Below are 19,853 nucleotides of genomic sequence, written 5' to 3' on the forward strand. Positions count from 1 at the left end.
TAAACAATTATTTTTTTATATCATCTATGTTATAGGAACAATTGGAACAACTACAGTAAACCAAAAGTAGTTTGAAACTATGAAAATACCTACCTGCAGAGTAGCAAGCGTTTCAAACATTTTCAGGTTTGCTTCACATTCATCTTTCTTCAGAGGATTTTCTGTTGGGGGAGAAAAACAATTACTTCCTGACTCCACTTACTAACAAAATATAAGATTTGCAAGTTATAACTTACCTTTTTGAATGCTAAACAGGAATTTAAGGATTTCCACAAGTGTCTTTGTCATAAACATTTGTGTTTTGCGCTGAAGGAAAGAGAGAGGTTAAGGTTTCGTTTTAGTCAAAATGTTGCCAGTAACAGGCTGTGATTCTCAGGCTTTCACTCTATTAAAATTTTATGCCATGTTCTGCAAATAGCTTGAGCAACAATTCTCACCTCTAAATTAATATCAATTGAAAAGCAAGGGAAAGAAATTTATTGTAAATATGCATCCTTTATAGAAATAGCATACATTTTATAGCTGCAATACATATGTACTCCGCTACAGTCTGTTAGATCTCACAGGAATTTTGAAACTCTCTTCACTCTTCCCTCTTTGTTCTTCTTTCCCCTTCCCAGAATAATCCCCTGAAACAACTGTTGAAAAAAATTCTCCTCTGTGGTTGCAAGCTAATGATGCACACTGTCAACAGTGGTGCTTCATCCCACTTAGGCATGTGGCAAAGCACCACCTTCTACAATTTTTGAATGCATATTTTCAAAGCAACTGAAGTAAGAATTGGAAAACACATAAGACTTGAGGTATGTTAATGCAGTAGTATTTATAAAAATATTAACTGAATTCAGATGGTGATGCCACTGTGTGGAGATGCCTTTAAAAATAACAGAGTAATTTTACAGTATATAGAATCAGAATAATTCAGGTTGGAAGAGATTTCCAGAGGACACCCAGCCCAACCTTCTGCTCAAAGCAGGGTCAGTTCATCACCCCTCTTTGCTGAAAGACACAGATTTTACATTTTCATTCCCTAACTTTTTTTAAAGCATCTGGGTAGGAAGAGTATTTAGAATAATTAATGCACACACTTTATGATGTGAAAAGACTTAGTACCTCCTCAGAATTATCTGCTTTATTCTGCAGTACCAGTGTCCCCCATACAGTCAATCTCTCTGCAACTTTCTCAGCTTCAGCAAGAGTCAGAGATTTTAACAGAGTCAGAGATTCTTCTCCCTGCAGGAAAAAAATTTTTTATATATATATATATATATATATATATCTCAGAAGTAAGCAAAACAAAGCATTTGCTTTTGGAAGGGTTTAATTTTCTTAACAGCCAAGTTATGCATATTTCTTTACTTCAATACAATGTTTGTATGATGGCCTAGTAGATAAGATTTATGCTCTGCTGATGAACTTCAAATGTCTTCATAAAATACATTTACCATGACATGATTTCCTTAAATCCCACGAATTATTTTTGCTAAAGCTATGAAGCATTCAGTAAAATCTCTGTGTTTACTTGCTGAGGGAGATAAAAGGCAAACTAAAATGCAATCTTGTAAAACAGCTCACTGGCATTTATGCAATGTTTCTAAAACAGTATGATTATGAAGGATTGTGCATATGATGTGCTAATAGGACAGAACAAGTGCTAACATAAGAAACTATTTTGCAGGGTTTGTTAATTTGATTCAAAGCCTCCTATTCTTCAAGTCAAAAAGATCGCAATAACATAACCAGGGATAACCACAGATTAACTACCGAATGGGTGATTACTTCTATAAAGACACCTATGGTAATGCAGCAAAATTAAATGTTCTAGTGAAGACATAAATGCAATTTAAAGATAATACTTAAGGTTTTTTTTTCTTCTCTAAACTGGGTCTTAAAATTTACACTTCTAGACAGAGAGCTGTGCAGAAAAGGAACCTGTTTTGTTTGAATGCAACAGGGAATGCTTAAGCTTGGAACATTCAATACACTGTATCACAAGACATACAGTCTGCGGTATATACGAAATTTAGGCACCCTTCATATCAGAGAAGCAGCTATGTATTGATGTGGGGTATCATGCTGCATTACCAGCTCAGAGGAAAGATTTTTTTTTTCTTGTTAGCGAGAAAGCAAATTGCTCAAAAGCAATTCCAGCAGAAAAAGTATGTGAAAAATATGTAGCATACTTCACTTCAAAGCTTGTCTTATGTACACAGGACAGTGTTTTTATCTTTTTTGGCAGGAAATGAAAGAAGGTTCACTATGTTTAAAACTTTGACAAAGGTCTAATTTTCAATGTTAAGTACAGGTAGTTACATGTACAATTAATAGAACTGTAATAAAATACAAATATGAAAACTGTGTACAAGACTTCAGCAAATAGTACAACTGTTGCCACTGTTTTGGAAAACAGGGCACAGTGTCTTTAAATACTGAGATCAAGTGACATGAATAATTTCAGTACCCTTTCTTTGTTAATCAGGTCTATCATTCTCAGGATGTAGACTTCCACAGTGGGCAACATATATGCTGCTACAATTTTCAAAGCATCTTCTAAAGAAGTAGGGGTATCTTGTTTAAGAATGTATTTCACCAGCCTCTGTAAGAGGAAAACAGACAAGGAGTTTAGCTTGTTAGTTATAGTATAACAAAGTAAGTCATTTATATAAAATAATTCTGCATTGTAATTGTACAGCCCATATCAAGCAAGTTATCTATAAGTTGTCTGTAGATAAAATTTGATTAAATACTAACTGGGATTGGGCTAGGAGAAAGAGAATTATGTAGTTGGTATAGATTATCCTAGATAGTATAGATACCCCAAATATCCTAGTTGGTATAGATATCCTAGATTTATCCTATAAATTATCCTAGGAACCCTCAAAATTCAGGAGCCTCATTCAGCTCAACAAGATGGCAAAGGAGTTTTCCAGGAATGCTCATATTTTCTCCCTGTTAAAGGGGAGATGCTGAAAACAAAAATCCTCAAACATTGTATGCAGTGACTTTAGGAGAAATCAGACTGGAAGGCTTAAGAGGTCATAGCCTGACATTTCTTTACCTTCCCTCCCTCTTTTCTTTCCCCCGGTAGAAAGCACTAGGTCATCGTTGCTGTGCTAATCTGTATAGGCTGTCTGAGATCTTCTAGTTCTTAAATAAAATCACTTAAAAATCACCTTGCTTTCAGGCAAGCATGCAGAACAAAATTAATTTATTCCAAGCATAAAGGAACCAAACCAAACTCACATAGTTATTGAAAAAAGACTTAAGACTGGATTTAAAATATTCTTTACTTATCAGTTCAGATTCAGGTACCATGTTAAGAAAAATTACCGTACAAGGAAGTCCCAACCGTACAAACAAATGGATGTTGATAGCAGATGGCAGGTACTAGTTGCTAAGTTCTTTTGCAAAATCTGGCCTTTAATACCTCAAAATACATGCAGATAAGCATACAGATTTTTGCTTAATAGAAGTCATAAGAGAAGTGCTGATCATTTACCATTATCATCTGCTTGTCCTTTAAGAGATTAGTATCCCTTATCCCATAGGCTCGCAAAAGCTTCTTCATCTCCATCAGTTGGTAACTTTCCTGCAATAACTTTACTCTAGAAAAATCAGACCGTTGTTAATTTCCTTGCTATTTAGATTTGAGCACCATAATACATCAGATGATACATAACTCCCCCGCCCCCCAAAAAAGAGAGAAATTCTTGTTTAAAGTATACATAGAATCATTTGATGGATGAGAGGTGGGATGTTGCCTTACTTGAAATGATTCATTTCCAAATGCTGCTTTACCAGCAGCTCCACTGCTGCGCTCCACGGTACCATGGCACCATGCATTATCTGCAGAACAGCATCAAATTTTAACTAAAAAAGAAAACAAAGAAATTATTTTTTCAAAATAAGTTATCAGGCAATCTCTTGAACTATTGTTCACATGTGATTCATTTAGATAAGCATTTTATTTCCTGGCCCAATCTCCACTTGCATAAAGGGAATATCATTATCATAATATGATGTGTCAAATTAAATTAGAAAATGGGTATAGTAATTTATGACACTGTAGAGCTTGAGTTTCATACATACTAGAATTGGTGAATTTTGCATGTGATGTCGTCAAAACTATGCTGTAAGTTCTGTAAGTACGTCCTTATTTCAAAGTTTCTATAACATTTGTTTAAGACACATTTGAGAACATTTTCCCTATCTTTAGCAAGATACTTAGTTATGTAAAATATCTTACAAAGACTTTTACAGCTTTCAAAGGTAGAAGTTAACTAATCTATGGGTATGCGTCTTGAATTCTGTTTCTTCATTAAGCCATCTCACTATAACATTTATAGCATATAGTGTGTAGTACATACATCTGTATCAGAGATGCAGCCAATGACAGCTATTGCCTTTGCCTCCCATGCAGTTTCAAATACTGAAGTAGACCGTGTACGACAGCGTTCTAGCAAATCCTGTAAATTTTGATAAAGAAGATTAGGATATCTGAATTCAGAAAAGCCAGAAAAATCCTATGATATAAGCAACAATGAAAAGATTTTTGGATACTAAAGGACAGACTTGGCTATTTTCTTTTGTCTGTTAATACCCTATTGCTGAAATAGTAATTTTCAGTAAGTTATTAACAGAAGTAAGCTAATCTGAAAGCTGGTCCTAAAACTCAAGTGTAACTAAAAATAGTCTGGCCAAATCAGATTTGATTTCCTGCTTATTCATGCTTTCTTCAAAGGAGAGAAAATATGAATACCTTTATATACTGTAGAAGTAGTTCATCTTTTTGTAGATTATGTTCGCACAGGTAGGGTTTTATAAACTTCTCCAAAATGGATGGGACAAGCTCTGGTGCCAAAATTTTATCAAACATGCGAAACACAATAGTAGTCGCATTCTCCTGGGCAGCAAGTAAAACAATGGCAGGTTAGAACATGATGTATGTTAGAACATGATCCTTTATTTCTCCAGTGACCATATTTAATGTCCATTGCCCAAATAAATCAACTGAAAGATCTGTGAAACTAGCATCTGTTTAGCCGAAATAAAAGCAAACACCTGATGCCTTCCTTTAACAAAGCCTTTTATTGTTCCGTTGTACTTCTAATTTCTCTGTTGCTAATCTTTGCACCAGGATTTAGTACATGACTTGTCACGGACTGCAAATGAATGCAGTTTAAGTCATACCTTTTCTTAGTACCATGTCACATTATACATTTATACCCCTATTGAAACAAAATTTATAACACAATGTATCAAATACCCTTACCAGTTTATGAACACGAGATTAACCAATTACATGAAAATTTCAGGATTCCTGTTCTGCCTAGCTTCAAATGCTATCCTACAATGTTTTTCTCCTTATCAGAACTATTCACTACTCAAAGCCTTGTTTTTGAAGTACCTGCAGAATTACCTTTTCAAAATCACAGAGTGCCAGCCTGCAGTTGTATCTTCTGTACAGATTTATCAGTTCTTGTAAATCATTTACCAGCTTCTTTAACCGATGTACCTCTTCACAGTCACCACAGCTCTGAAACAGTGTTCATAGACAAAACATTAGATGACTTACTATAATCTTCAAATCAGTTAAATGCTGTCATAAAGAGGAAGAAAATAATTTATTCTCCACATCTCTGGTATAAGGATAATCGACTTACAATGCAGCAAGGATTTCTGGTAAGACATTAAGAAATAAAAATCTTTCTAAAGATAAGGATAGTGCAGCCCTAGAACACCCTACATAGGGAAGAGGCATGAGCATTTCATTCACTGAAAGTCTTTACAGACAGATTAGGCAAATGGCTATCAAGGGCAATGTACCTACAACTGACCCTTTCTTTGGAGTAGAAGCCCTATTTTTTTCTGATTTCCTGAGAAACCCTGCATACTTTTTTTTTCCTAATGTTTTGCATACTTTATGAATCTCTGTGCTGAATTGTTACCATCATAGGGCATACAATGAAAAGTTTAAGCTGCCTGTTGAAAATGGGACTTAACAGAGGAAGCTTCTCTACTTTCCATCATGCGCTTCACATGTGGGATTCAAAAGTTTAAGACAGTAGCTTTAATGAATGTCCTTGTTTTCAGCACAGCTGTTTAGCTTTAAGCTTTATCAGTTTTCCATTTTCATACTACCATTTTTATAGATGCTGATATACCTATGAGATAACATACATGATTTATCTGTATTTATGTAACTCAATATTCACAACTTCATGGCTAGCTGATTTTAAGATACCTATTTTCTCCAGACCATAACACATCGTTAATAGCAAAAAAATTCTGAGGTTTTTGATAGAGATGAGACCTGTCTCTCTGATTTAAGTTCACATGGAGGTTCTTTACTGGAATTTAAGGTTTTTGCAGTACGCAAGCTTATTTGTGTATTACAAAACACTCAGGTGTATTATGCATGTTTAGACTGTTAATATACTTAAGGGTATTAATGTTGCCCTGATTTTTTTTTAAATCTTTAAATCCAAGAAAATTGGAACTCAGTTCCTTTCACTGAATTCAGTCATTCATCACCAAAAACAATAGTGATCTAATCATCATTCATTCCAATTCTAGCACAGAGTGTATGTTCAGAAGTTTCTTAATACTAAATAATTTTATGTCAGTCACCTTTCTTACCAAAGGATTCCACTGGTAAAAAGTCGTCATTCCCATTTCACCTTGATTTTTACTTGTAAAAAAAGTCTCTGCCATTTGGAGCCCATTTTCTGGCCAGTTTGCCTGTTCAAAATAATTGACATTAGCAAACTATATTACACACATAGAAATACAAGACATGCAAAGTTTCTGCAGTTTGACTGACCTTATCAGTTAATTCAAGATTTCGAGCACCTTGTTCCAGCCATTTTGCTAATATTTTCTGAAATAAATAGTTATAGAGTTATACCATCTATCAAAACAAAATTCGCCATGAGAAATTATATTTGAAATGAGTTCTTTTAAAACAAAACTGTAGGGGAAAAATTCTTTTAAAAAGGCAAGAATAGGGTTCTGACATTTAGAAAAACACAATTTCTGTAGGTCTGACTATAAAATTGTCTCAGTCTGAGAAAATTACATTCTGTATTTGTTAAGTCTATATAAGTTAAGACATTTCTATAGTAGTCTTACCTGTCCCTTTGGCACAACTCTTCTTAAGAAAGGGATCACAACATTTTTAAGCCACAAACATAGTTCTTTTAAAGGAACAGTGATATGGATGGCATTAAGCAGGTTCTCTAGCATTTTCTCATCAAAGCTGCTTTCAAAATCTGCCTAAAATATTAAAACAGGACAATTAATAGGTTTATGGAGTTTGATACTTCGTAGAGGTTTACTTGATATTTTGTAATGCTGTTCCACTAATACAAAGAAACAATAGATTTCACAAATACAAAAAGAGAAAAATCTCAGCATGCATAGATAGGAATTAAAACAAAAAAAGAAATCCCAGAAACAAACAACGCTCTCCCAGAAAACTCTCTTCAGAAAAACTAGAGTAAAGTCTTCTTAAATATGACCTAACTGAAGCTAGTTTTTTGCTAATTATTGGTGGCACAATCATACTTTTACTTTAGGACTTGTCCTATAGTTCTATCTTACTAAGAAAATAAGAGACATGGACCTGGAAGCTCTGCACTAAATAATATAATAGCCTGTAGCCACTATTATGAATCTGTCATTCAGAGTACGGAGTCTATGTGATTGTTTTTACAGGACTTGAAAGGTAGCCAGCAAATGCCCCTTAAAAGTTCTGTAAGTTACCAAGAGCTGTGCTCCCAAGAAGGTGAACAGAAGATTACAACTGTCACAGAATAAACCACAGAATAATCATAGAATTATTGTCCTTCAGACCTAGAAATATGCATTCTGACATCAGAAATACCAGTTCATTCTTAAATCAATAACAAGTTCAGCTTTCCAAGGATGAACAGGTAATCACTGTGATAATAGATGAGATTCTGCCATAGACCTTTGCTTCTTGCATCAATCTGACTTTGTTAGGCTGGAAAGTTTAAAGAGATTTAACATCCCCCATAAACACCAAAGAGATGGTTACGTCCTCTCACCTGATGCCTAAGCCAGAGGTACTGTGCACAAGGTAAATTTCCTTCTTCTAGCTGAAAAAGGATATTCTTGAAAATGTCTTCATTATTCAAGAATTCTGTCCAAGCAATACCACTAGAAGTTAGAGAAGGAAAAGAAACTATTATTATATGTCAATATTACAAAGAAAGGGGGGGGGGGAATCCTTTTCTAGCTAGTGGTATGTGCTGTAAGAGATCAGGGCAGTATTAAATGGGGAAAAAGGGAATCACACACCTCCAATATAAATTAAAAATACATATATTCATACATATATATATATTTATATATATATATGTATATACAAACACACACACGGCAGTTCATGTGCAATAGATAATACATGTTTTTAACATACAGGCTAACTCATCTTCCCATCTTCCACAGTGGAGGAATGGAAACTTCAGGAAGATAAGAAAGGATTTAAAGTTTAGTAAACCTTACAAGTTTAAAAATCTTACTTTAGTAAGATACTTTAACCATTGTAATTAAGTTTACCTTCAGTCTTAACAAATCTTAAAAAGCAAACCTGAATTTCTGTAATCCAAAGGCTCCATAGAAAGTGGTAAGCCTTGACTGAGCTCTCAATACCTGTACACAGACAAGAAACTAAGGTCAATATCTGGATTACTAAAGAGTGATATTACGTGGTTAGAATAACCAACATAAAGGAGAGACATGGGAAAAAAACTTCAACAATTTCAGTTAGTTACATATGTAATACAGTTTGTCTAATTATAGAAATGAAATTTTGGATTAATCTTTTAACATTTTTCATTGATTCTTCTTGAAGCTGGATGAAAGCTGTGTGGTATAAAACAGGACTAACTAAGAAATAAAATAAGTAACTAAAAGCCCCTAAGAAAATATCTTCCTCCAAATTCTGGAACACTCAAAAATGAATCTTTCTACGGCTGAAGGAATCGCTTAATTCTGAAAGCTGTCAGTATTTTGATTCACTTTCATATTTTAAAATATAATATTTAGATTGTAAAAAAGTTAGACAGTAGTACAGTTTTTTTTAAAACCCTACATCACAATTGTTTACCATATGGTAGTACAGGGCTGCAAAGTTTGTCCTCACCTCAGTTATGGATACTGAAGCCTCATCAGGTGACAGAGCAATGGTTCTGTCATCTTTCTTTAAGATCTGAAACAAACACAGAAAAATTTGGCTGGCAACTCAGTTGCTGCAGAACGTATCAGACACAGTAGTATGAATTTAATGAGGACACTAGCAAAAAACTAGCACCTCTGTAAATTGTGGGCTTTATTCTACAATTTTGGGCTATGGCTGGATTTCTACATGCATGCAGGATCAGACAGATAATGTGCACCTCGAGTTCCATGTGATAAGGCGGGAAAGACTAAAATGATGGGGGGGGGGGGGGAAAATCACATGTTTTACACTTTCAATCCTGGAAGTAAAAGGAACTTAATAAGACTGTTACTCAAAACTAAAACCTGCTTTCTGATGTAAAAATAAAACTACAATCCCTTTTATGCCCTTATGCAGAAAGCAGTAAAAAAAATCCCTTCATGTAAATTATGTAGATAATTAGCCCACAGACTGCAGGTACACGCAGCAGCAATTTTTTTTTGCTGTTTTTAAGTCAACATGACCAGCATGTGTGCTGTTAACAGCAAGAACTAGATTGGAACAAGCTTTGCTTCTTCATGTTTGGTAATATACAATTTATAACACATTTACTTTCTGAATAACTGTTATTTCATTGAAGACATTCCCTCAAGTTGTACAGAAGCATGTAACAGGAATGAGCAGGTATAAGAAATCTGATTTAACAAAACAAAAAAAACCCCTGAACTTACCCTGACTTTAGCATAGTTTAACATTTCTTGAGTTGTTTCGTACAGTGGCCACGGAGCATTTATGCAGTAATCCACAACAAACTGGCTATCCTGTTTGATTAAGGAAAAATTTTAAATTAATTCTAAGTGCCTTTAAAATAGTAGGGAAGGAGGAGAGAACACAAAAACACACCTGAATTTTTTGCAGATTTTCTTTGGCTTCATTCACAAGATCTAACCAGACTGTTTGACCATAACTCCCAATAGAAGCTGAGGCCAGTCTCTCTAAAATAGTGTTTGCTTTCACTTTGTATACAAGCTGTTTAAAAAAAGAAAGACTCAGTTTTCAATTTGATGTACTTCAGCTTTAAGCAGACAGTATGCAACTGAAAACTCAACACATTCCTTCACAGTTGTATTGACATGAAGCATGTCCATGTGCAACAAATGGTTTCATTACAGAAATGGATTATCTATCAGTTCCTAATAATCGTGATTCATCTCACTAGCTAAGCCTGTTTAAAAAAAAATAAAGCAGAAGAAATAGTTTTCATACTTCCATACAACATCTTGTAAAGTCATACCTTCAATGTTGAGTTTATGTTAAAGATCCTAGAAAGATTAAATACTCGAAACAAATCAGAAATGCAAAAGGAAATCTTAAGTTAGTAAGACTGCCTGTATATTAAATATAAACATGAAGCTAACCATATAAAAATGCTCTTAATCCCACTCGTTCATTAATTAATTATTAAAGAGGTTATTTTTAAAATAAATCACGATTATTTGCAGCTTCTTTTGTCTATGGAAGTGTACAACTCCACTACAAGGAATATTCTATAGATTTTTTTAAAGCTCTTTCCAGAAGCAATCTATTCCTGTAGATTGTAATAGGAAATCCAGCACAACCTCAACCAGAAAAGTGAGATTTGCTGCCTACAGAAATGGATGTGGGGTGGGGAATCTCACTGTTCTGAGATTTATTTATTTATTGTGAGATTAGGGAAGGTGTCACTCTGAGATACTGGTAGTTCTTAAAAGCTAACAGGAACTGAAGGAGTTCCATATCTTTATACAAATACCTTACTGAGATCCAGAAATAAAGCTATGATTTTGCATTCACATGCATTATTTGAACAAATCAGTGAATGCAGTCTGACTAAATGTTAAGGAATGCACATGAAAGTTTTCTTTTTAAAGCAATACTGTTTCCTGATACTTAAAACCACAAATGCCTCTGCTCTTGATCCAGCAACTCTCATTTTGATCAGAGCGTGTACCTCTGTATCACTTCCCGTTGCAATGTTTGTTAGTTATGGTAAATAAAAACATAGTTCACCATGCAGTTGGCTAATTTTGAACCAGCTTTCGTTTATAGAGAGATTGTAATCTAACATTCCAACATTTCTGTAATATTTTAAATGCTTTCTATTGGGCTACATGGCAGAAGCTTTGCTTTTAATTTCGGTTATGCTAATTAATCTCCCAATATAATTATCAAAAATGGGCAACTTACCTCAACATCCAGTTCAAACTGAATAGCAAAATTCTCAGCTTCAGTGAATTTGTGCTTGTGAAGTAAGCGACTTAGCCTAGGGGCGAAATAAAGTAAAGCATTATACTTATATTTAAGTGCCAAGTTACGGATGAGAAAAAACAAAATTTCAAGGAAAAATGTTACCTATTTTCTGGCAAGGCTTCTGTTAAACTTCTCATCAAAACAATAGAAACTGGGCCTTCAGGGGAACTGAGGGTGATAAGGGAACTGTTTTAGTTTATCAACTGTAAAATAATTGTATGTAAAAGTAATCTGCCATTTTTATACAACAGTGATCTAGTGATATATAAAACATTGTCTTACATCTGATGATTTTCATGAATTCCTTCCAAGAAGTATATTGTATCCTGTAGCAAGTAATAACAGAAATCATTAGGAAGGAAGGAAGGAAAAAACCCAAAAACCAAAAAACAAACAACAACAACAACACCAAACAGTCATAAGAAAGCAGAACTGTAATGCCTTAAGAGTTTATTAATCTGGAAACAAACTACTGCTCTTCTCTCAGATAAGTATGCTTTTTTTTTTTTTTTTTTTTTTTTTTTTTTTTAAATCTTAGCATCTTATTTCTTGGATGGTTTGCACCATCTAAAATCTCTGATGGCCTTAACCGTACTTTTCATCTGCACACTGAAACCACTCTACTATCCCAGTTTAGCTGCCATCAATTCACTCTCCACATGAGCAAATCATCTTCTTCACTTTCTTTTTGTCCAAGCCATAACCAGGGCACACAGTATCCATCTTCACATCTTTTAGAATTAGACCTGTGTGCTGCATTCCACAAATGGAATATTGTCAGTCTGAGAAACACCAGAGCATGTATCATCTCAGATCAAAGAAAAGAGATATATAAGCCACGATTTTCTCCACAGTGTAGCTGCATATATAATCTTTACTGCCAAGTGCTTCATACAAGGCAAGTAATTTCATCAGCTTCCCATTTTATTGCATATCAGATCCAAACTTTAGTACATTCACTGTCATGATTCTGATAATGAGCCATTAGACTTCTGACTTAGTATCCTCTCACGTACCCACTCCAGTCTTCATAACATTCCTAATTCATCAAGTTTTCACCAACTTTTTTTGACTTTCTCCTTTTGCTAAAGTCTTTACAAGGAAGTAAGTTAAAAACAAAAAGTAGTTCTTTCATCTAAAAATCTAAATAAATCTCAAATTAACCCAAGCCATTTTTATGCTAAGAAAATTAAAAACTTCATATAGCTTTTAGCTATAACAGCAGCAAGAACAATTGGCAGCAGAATTAAACATTAAACTAATAGATCTAGGCTCAGAATCAGCTTGTTCAGTTTACTTGTATTTATTGTATCTTTTCCTTTGGGGACATCATTTAATCTTTTTATGTACAGTTCCTGCACAGTTTATAGCACAATTTCATTCTAATCTAGTAAGAATAACACAGTACCCTCTTTAATAATTCTACCTATTCAGGTAATTATATTTCTTTAAAGAACAAAAAAAAATTCTAAACATACTGTGCTGCTCCCACTTTGCACCAGTGAAGAAACAATAGATACTTCCAAAGAATACAGCAGTTGCATAGCAGGCAATGCAAAAACCATTAGACTCTTCATCTGGAGGGAAAAAAAGAGAAAGCAGGAGAGACATGAAGACACAAACATAAAAGTCAGAAAAAAGTGTTGTATATTGGTGCTACAGTCATATTTGCAGAATCATTTCTGGATTATTATAGAATTAGAGGGAAGGTGTATTTTTTTTTAAATAAGTCTTCAAAAAAGCAGATCTCTACAATTTTAGCAAGTTTAACGCAGTATCAGATGTTATCATGTATAATCAGATATGCTTGATTTAAAATATTGTATCATGTTCACTGCGGCATTCTATTTCAGTTAACTCTACTAGTTGTACATGCAGGTAAATGCTGAATACAAAGATATTGTTCTAAAGAAACCTGTGAAGCCATATGAGACAATAGTAAAATCTTCTGCTGTCTCCTATTTGACTACTATCAAAAATAAACAAACAAACAGCAGAGCTGCTTGCCCTAGTCTCTTATAAGACATAGTGATGGCCCCTCACTCAGTGTATCCTATTAACTAGATGGCAACATCTCAGTTTTGACCTTTAGCTCCTGAAAGTTCTTCATGCTCCAAATGCTTAGCCATCTCCTATTCTTTTTTTTTTGTTAGTAACTGCATAGCAATTGAGGAAGAGAAAACAGAAAAGGAGGTTGTACCTGTTTATTATCGGGTACTGTCAGGATTATCAGTTTAACACTGGCAAGCCCTTGTCTACAGAACAAAGAAAAAAAGAGCAAAACATGTTGTATCAATCTTATGTTAAAACTGTGAAATATTCTGGCTTCTGAGTTTTTATAAAATTTAGTTTTCCATGGAAACTGGTATATTTTAAAATCTTACGGTGGACCTAAAAATAACAATGTTTTAGCAAGAAGAGGACATTTAATTTCTGACCTTTTTAAGCTTTTCTAACACACCTAATTTTTTTTTCCAATAGCAAGAGTAATGGAAAGAGCAAGGGGCTTGTTCTCTATTAACTCCTTTTATCGTTTAACCAATACACTCACCTCCAGGTTTTAACTTCTCCATCTGAAGAATGAAGATCTTACTATTTATCTGTTCTAAAGACAGACTATATAGCTTTTCTATAACATCAGGCCTTTAAGCAATATTTCACACCTTGTTCCAGAGAAGTATTTCCAAAATAATATGGATTCAGTCCAAGCTTCCTTAGTAGTAACAGACAAACCAAGAAAAAGAATCTATTTGCGGAAAACACCAAGGTTTTTTTTGTCTACAATGCAGAGCCAAGAATACCTGAGCTACAGTCCAGTATTTTGCCCTACTGCCTAGAAAAATCTCAACAGAATACATGGAGATGCAAAAGAAATCTTTCCTACCACGCAGTTTAGTCCTTAGATCTCTTCATGTCTAAGCCTGATTCTAGTTGCTCATCTGATCAACTAGAAATTATCCATTCTAAAAAATCCACTACCGTAGAAAATCAAATGACTGCTGGACATTTCCTGTAATGATAGACAACTTTTCAGAATTCATGCTATAACACTTACTGTATGACTGAAGAAGAATCTGAATCTGTAGTTAGAAGAAATTCTTCAATATGTACTGAAGGCCAATCCCAAACTAAAGTAAGAGTATAGACATCCCACATGCTCAAGATATTCTAGATAAAAACATACAAGTATTCAGATATGATCTCATATTTTCTTCACAGATGGTATTTGTTGTCTTTTTTTGAGCAGAATATTAACATATTCTGTAGCTTAAATAACTACTAGTGAGGAGAATAAAAAAACACAGTATTCTCTGAAAACACATTTCCTTTGAAAAGATAGGTAACTTCATTTTATAGAAATAGATTTTAGAGCTATAATTTTAAAATATTTTTTATAAACTGTTTCAATTTTTATAAACAGTAAAATAAAGACTAAATTGTTATACGTACCTCTGTATCTAAAACAAACAGCAGATTGTCAAGAACCTGAAGTGTCACTGCACCTAAAAAACCAGCCATACTCATGTAAAGTTAGTATTTTTCTTAAGAAATATTTGAAGCATAAGTGTTTTACAATGTAAAATCAAGCATTGGAAGCGTACAAATATTTAACTTTACAGACCTAGGAAGTTCCATTAGCATTTTAGCTTCAACAGAAGCATGATTTACATAAAGTTAAACTCAACAGTTTTGAAGCATACATCTTGATTGTGCCTTTACAACATAAGTTTTCCATTTGGTATATGTGTATTTATTAAATACAATAAGGTAATTGAAAATACCATATTTCTTTCTGCAATTAAATATGAATTCTACATTAATCTATAAAGAAAAAAAATTACCTTTGATCATACTTGAATCAGCAAAACTTTGAGCAGACACCAGATTATTGGTAGTATCTACCTCCCATTTGGAGAGTACGTAATCACCTTTACCCTATTAATAAAGTAAAAAGGGGTTTTACATTAAATGTGGTCATTAACAGGTTTGCTTCTTTAATTATCTTCAGTTTACAAAAACATACGGAAAGTTGCAAGACTAACCAAACACTTTCTTCCCTGTGAATGCTGATTTCAGGAAAAACTCCTATGTTTAAAAGTTAGCTCTTTTCCTTTCCCATTTCAAGAATGGCCTTTACCACGTCAATTATTACAGTCATCATCCCAGAACATTTTTGACTCTTCTAAAAGCAAGCCACACTTCAAAACATTCATTTTTATTTTTGTAGAATATGAAACCTGAATGAAATGTATACTGAACCTACTGAGAGAAATTGCATTGAATTCAACAGGCTTCAGACACTGAACTCTGAGAACTTGTTTCCAGTCCACCAGAGCATTTCAAAATAAATTTTTAGACTTATTCATTAGTTCCCTTAGTTAATACATGCTTAAGTGCTTTGTTCAATTGGGACCTTAAATTGTTACTTTGACAGAACTTTATTGAATGGGAACCTGATAGGAACACTCTTTCCAACTCTGGCTTTGTCTCTCTAAGCCCAAGAACTAGACTACCAATACACTAGCCTGTCAAATCTAGGAACTACAGTGATTTATTAAGGTCACACAACCAGGGTGAAAATCCTTTTTCCCTAGCCATCATAACAGTGCCAGGTCTGAAACGACAATTGTTCCCTTAGGAGAAAAACTATACGCAGAATGAACAACTTAAAGCCTTTAAATTTGTAATGAAGGAACTGAAAAACAAGCAGTCTTAGTTCATAAAATGTAGCATGTTCTTTTTCAACCAGTTAGAGATAAATGTTGCAGATCAAAAAAAAAGTCAACATTAATCACAGAAAAATCATTATAAATATTTTTCTATTTACCCCAATTATCAGGTGGATGTTGTTCATCGAGTTACTTATCACTAAATTCTGACAGCCAAGGCTATGATACTCTTCTGTGGAAATGAAGGCTGTCTTTATCTGTCCTTGTAACTTGAAGGAGGGGAGGGGGGCAGGGGGGAAAGGAAGGAAGGCGGGCGAACAAAAGAAATAAAAAGTTATTTATACATCAGTGGATAAAACTTTGAACCAATGAACTGCACAGATCAAAGTTATGTTACAAACTCTGTGCTTTAACACACATGCTAGAGAACAGCTATTTCTTACCTTCTTTGCCGTAATCATATCTGTATTGTCAATTGCTATGTAAAAAAAAAAAAAAGTGTTTTTTTTTTAATATTTCAGAATTTGTTGGGGGGGGGAGAGGGGGGAAAGGAATCCACAAACACCCTCCCCTCCCCCAAACAACAACCAACTTTGTATAGGATAGTTTGATCATAACCTGACTATTCTGAAAAACACATTGGCCCATATCATTGGTAGGACCTGTTTCTATTGATCACAATGTGGAGTTACAGAAAATTAACTAATAACTACGCTTACACAGCATTAAAAAATTAAAATTATTCTTGATAGTATACAGTACAATATTACATTATGACTTAAGTTCTGCTTCTGTAATATTCAGTACTCTCTCTAAAGCAATGACTCACAGGAACATAAGCTAAAGCAATTTTTGGAAGAATGCAAAAATAATTTTATTATAGAACTAGTTGAATATCAGTTTCCTTTGAAAACAAACTAAGATTACACAAAATATTTTAGGACAAGATTCTTAACCCCAGTAGAAAGAAGCATAGAAAAGCTTTTTAAATACAGCTTTCCCTGTTCATATGGAAATCGCAAATAGCCTGTAGATCATCCTACCTTCCTGTGTTTTAGCAAGTGGGAGGCACATAATACAAAAGAATCCATTGCTTGTGAGAATGAACATATGATAGACACCTAAAGGAAAAAAGACCCAACACAAACACTTCAAACTTAACTATCCAATAGCTATAAAGAAAACACTTGTTTATAAAGAGGACATGGAAATAACTGATATTTGAAAAAATCTGACCACAAAATTAGACTATTTTGAAACAAAAAGTTTGTCACTTTCACTGAAAAAGAGTAGAATAAGTACATGCATCTTAGAGTTTTGTCTGAACTCATGATTTTTGCATGCATCTGTCAGACTACAAATTCTGTTTTCATCATGAAGCTAGGCTTAAATATTTTGTATCTCTAAATATCAAGTATCTCTAAACATCTAAAGGCTTTCAGCAAAAAATATATGCATTATCTTGTGACAGGCAGGACTGGGAGGTTGTAGAACATGAACTGCTGCACTCTAAAGCCTGCTGCAAGGAGGCAGAGGGAATCCTGCCTTTTTGAGCATTTTCATAGGTTTAGTGCAATCCCAAAACAAACATATGTAACAGAAAGAGGTACTGAGTTCTGAAAGTTTGTTTTTTTCTATGCCATTCATAAAATAATTCATGAGAGAAATATATTTACAGGAAATCAATCCCCTCCTACAACAAAAAAGTGAAAAAGAAACAAAATAGTGATCAGCAAGCAGTTCACTTTGCAATTCAAACATATAAGATACTGAAGAAGACAATGTAACTTTTTTCCATACAGGTTACTAGAAATAAAATGTAACTCTTAATTAGTCTAGACATTTCTAACTATTCAAATAGAGTACTAACTAGGTCTGTGGAGAGCCAGAATAAAGTTCTGGGTCACATGAATTATGTGTTTTGTCCATAATCTAGCAACTAGATTTCACACAAAGAAAACCAATCACTTTTAGAGAAGTAAGTGCTGAAAAAGCAATTGAATTTTAAATTTTCTGAAAGTGATTGTCTTTCCAAATTTTTCACTGACCTGCAGGTCAGGCCCAACAAGATGTGACTGCATCTAATATTTTGCAATGCAAAGTAAAACTGCATCTGATTATTTATTTTATGTCATTTTTCTTTGGGAGATGATTAAAAAAAAATCACAAGAACTGAGATTAAGAAAAAAAGTTCTTCAAAAAGCTTACCTGCATCTGAGTTATCTTTCTCAATAATGAGATTTAAATAAGTCTTTTCATTTGAAGATTTTTCAACTAAAATCTAAAATGGAATCAACATAAAGACTATTACTCTCTGTTTGATTAAAAAACCCCTTTATTTGAAAGACTGAACACCAATTTAAACTTTATGCTTTTTTCTTTTATAAGGAACTGGTTAGGACAGTAGTCCTGAGGCTTCACCCTGCGTGTTCCCATTGAAATGGTTCTTGTTTATACATGTATTTCTGGATATATTTTGCTTATTTGTTATTTATGGGAAGAAAAATGTCTCACTAATCTGTATGATTATTCAAACTAGAAGACATCTTCCAACTCAAGAATATTTATATTTTGATATTTGGAAGGAAAAAAAAACAACCCAAGAAATTCTGAGAATGAAAGGCTTTCAGGAAAGTTAAGATTGAAAAAGCACTGTACCTGAGTTAGCAAGGTTTGCTTTGATGGTATGTGAATAAGATGGAGATTGCCACTTCTCTCACCAACCACAAGAAACTGTTTTTCCTGACACATACTGACCACATCCACATTAGTATCTGAAGAGTTCCATGACAAAATGTCAAATATTAAGATTTTGTTGTCAATAGACATTCATATTTGAAACACAGTTAGTGGACAACACAGATTTTTTTCAAAATTATTTACTTTGATAAATCAAACTGCGGGAAAGGGCATACTCCCATTTCAGTGAACAGCTGGCAAGCATCCTAATTGGATTGTACAGAAATACTTTATTAATGACATGCAGAACCAGCAATGACATTTTATTATGTAGGCATATATGATAACGCCTCCTGTTACAGGGTAGATAGTCATGCAGGATATTTTTTATATTTTCTATACAAAAACTACACATATTTTTAAAAAGTCAGTTTTGACTTCTAGATGAATTGCAAAGTGGTGAACTTACCAAACTGAATGTGCATCTGAAGAGACTGGCCAGTGCTGTCAAGAAGCACCACTGATCTGTCAACAACAATAATACTGCCATCCCTGGAGCTGCACGCATACAACTGTGGATTAACTGAGACCTAAGAAAAAGGTTGTTATAGTTAGAATACACTGATGACGAACAGGTTTTGATAATTATTAAGAAAAAGAAAAACACGGTTCTGACGAAGCCTACCTTCTCAGAAGATGTTATTTGAACTAGTGTATCCACTTGGTACAACGCGGTTCCACACTCCTGCCCTAAGGCTACAGAGAGCCTCTCACTTCCTGTGTCATCATTTGCAAGGAGTTCAATATCATTCCACATGTTTACCTACAATAAGCAGGTGGGAAACGCAGCGGCTAAAACAACATGCTTTAAGACAGCGGGTTTGTAAAAAGACCCCTCCTTCCTCACCGCCGCCCCGAGAGGCCGCCGCGCTCCCTCCGCCCCCTCAGACTTTAAAATTGGCGGGAGCCCTGGCTATCGCTACCGGTCGCAGCGCAGGCCAAAATGCCTCCAGACACGAACTACTTCCCGC

General features: G+C 34.2%; 1 protein-coding gene across 2 annotated transcripts in view; it reads right to left on the bottom strand.

Annotated features, from left to right (window-relative positions):
* KNTC1 (kinetochore associated 1) overlaps positions 1 to 19,844 on the bottom strand; it is a 42,353-nt gene extending 22,509 nt beyond the window's left edge. Inside the window, exons 1-33 of one of the 2 annotated variants that reach the window (XM_064521950.1) lie at positions 19,730 to 19,844; positions 19,508 to 19,645; positions 19,292 to 19,412; positions 18,802 to 18,917; positions 18,352 to 18,424; positions 17,187 to 17,264; positions 16,587 to 16,621; positions 16,302 to 16,412; positions 15,316 to 15,409; positions 14,924 to 14,976; positions 14,529 to 14,641; positions 13,674 to 13,728; positions 12,952 to 13,050; positions 11,756 to 11,799; positions 11,576 to 11,641; positions 11,411 to 11,486; positions 10,088 to 10,213; positions 9,916 to 10,005; positions 9,170 to 9,235; positions 8,615 to 8,676; positions 8,070 to 8,181; positions 7,132 to 7,275; positions 6,824 to 6,880; positions 6,631 to 6,741; positions 5,420 to 5,536; positions 4,760 to 4,903; positions 4,368 to 4,466; positions 3,767 to 3,870; positions 3,500 to 3,605; positions 2,462 to 2,596; positions 1,114 to 1,233; positions 237 to 306; positions 94 to 161 (exon numbers count right to left, since the gene is read on the bottom strand). In XM_064521950.1, coding sequence (XP_064378020.1) covers positions 94 to 161; positions 237 to 306; positions 1,114 to 1,233; positions 2,462 to 2,596; positions 3,500 to 3,605; positions 3,767 to 3,870; positions 4,368 to 4,466; positions 4,760 to 4,903; positions 5,420 to 5,536; positions 6,631 to 6,741; positions 6,824 to 6,880; positions 7,132 to 7,275; positions 8,070 to 8,181; positions 8,615 to 8,676; positions 9,170 to 9,235; positions 9,916 to 10,005; positions 10,088 to 10,213; positions 11,411 to 11,486; positions 11,576 to 11,641; positions 11,756 to 11,799; positions 12,952 to 13,050; positions 13,674 to 13,728; positions 14,529 to 14,641; positions 14,924 to 14,976; positions 15,316 to 15,409; positions 16,302 to 16,412; positions 16,587 to 16,621; positions 17,187 to 17,264; positions 18,352 to 18,424; positions 18,802 to 18,917; positions 19,292 to 19,412; positions 19,508 to 19,639 — 2,997 coding nt within the window. In that variant the 5' untranslated portion in view covers positions 19,640 to 19,645; positions 19,730 to 19,844. Of the gene's footprint in view, positions 1 to 93; positions 162 to 236; positions 307 to 1,113; positions 1,234 to 2,461; positions 2,597 to 3,499; positions 3,606 to 3,766; positions 3,871 to 4,367; positions 4,467 to 4,759; positions 4,904 to 5,419; positions 5,537 to 6,630; positions 6,742 to 6,823; positions 6,881 to 7,131; positions 7,276 to 8,069; positions 8,182 to 8,614; positions 8,677 to 9,169; positions 9,236 to 9,915; positions 10,006 to 10,087; positions 10,214 to 11,410; positions 11,487 to 11,575; positions 11,642 to 11,755; positions 11,800 to 12,951; positions 13,051 to 13,673; positions 13,729 to 14,528; positions 14,642 to 14,923; positions 14,977 to 15,315; positions 15,410 to 16,301; positions 16,413 to 16,586; positions 16,622 to 17,186; positions 17,265 to 18,351; positions 18,425 to 18,801; positions 18,918 to 19,291; positions 19,413 to 19,507 lie in introns of both variants that reach the window. The other variant, XM_064521951.1, reaches the window with a different exon arrangement.
* Between the last annotated feature and the right edge of the window lie 9 nt (positions 19,845 to 19,853).

The sequence above is a fragment of the Dromaius novaehollandiae genome, chromosome 17 (genome assembly GCF_036370855.1).
Source record: "Dromaius novaehollandiae isolate bDroNov1 chromosome 17, bDroNov1.hap1, whole genome shotgun sequence".
NCBI lineage: Eukaryota > Metazoa > Chordata > Aves > Casuariiformes > Dromaiidae > Dromaius > Dromaius novaehollandiae.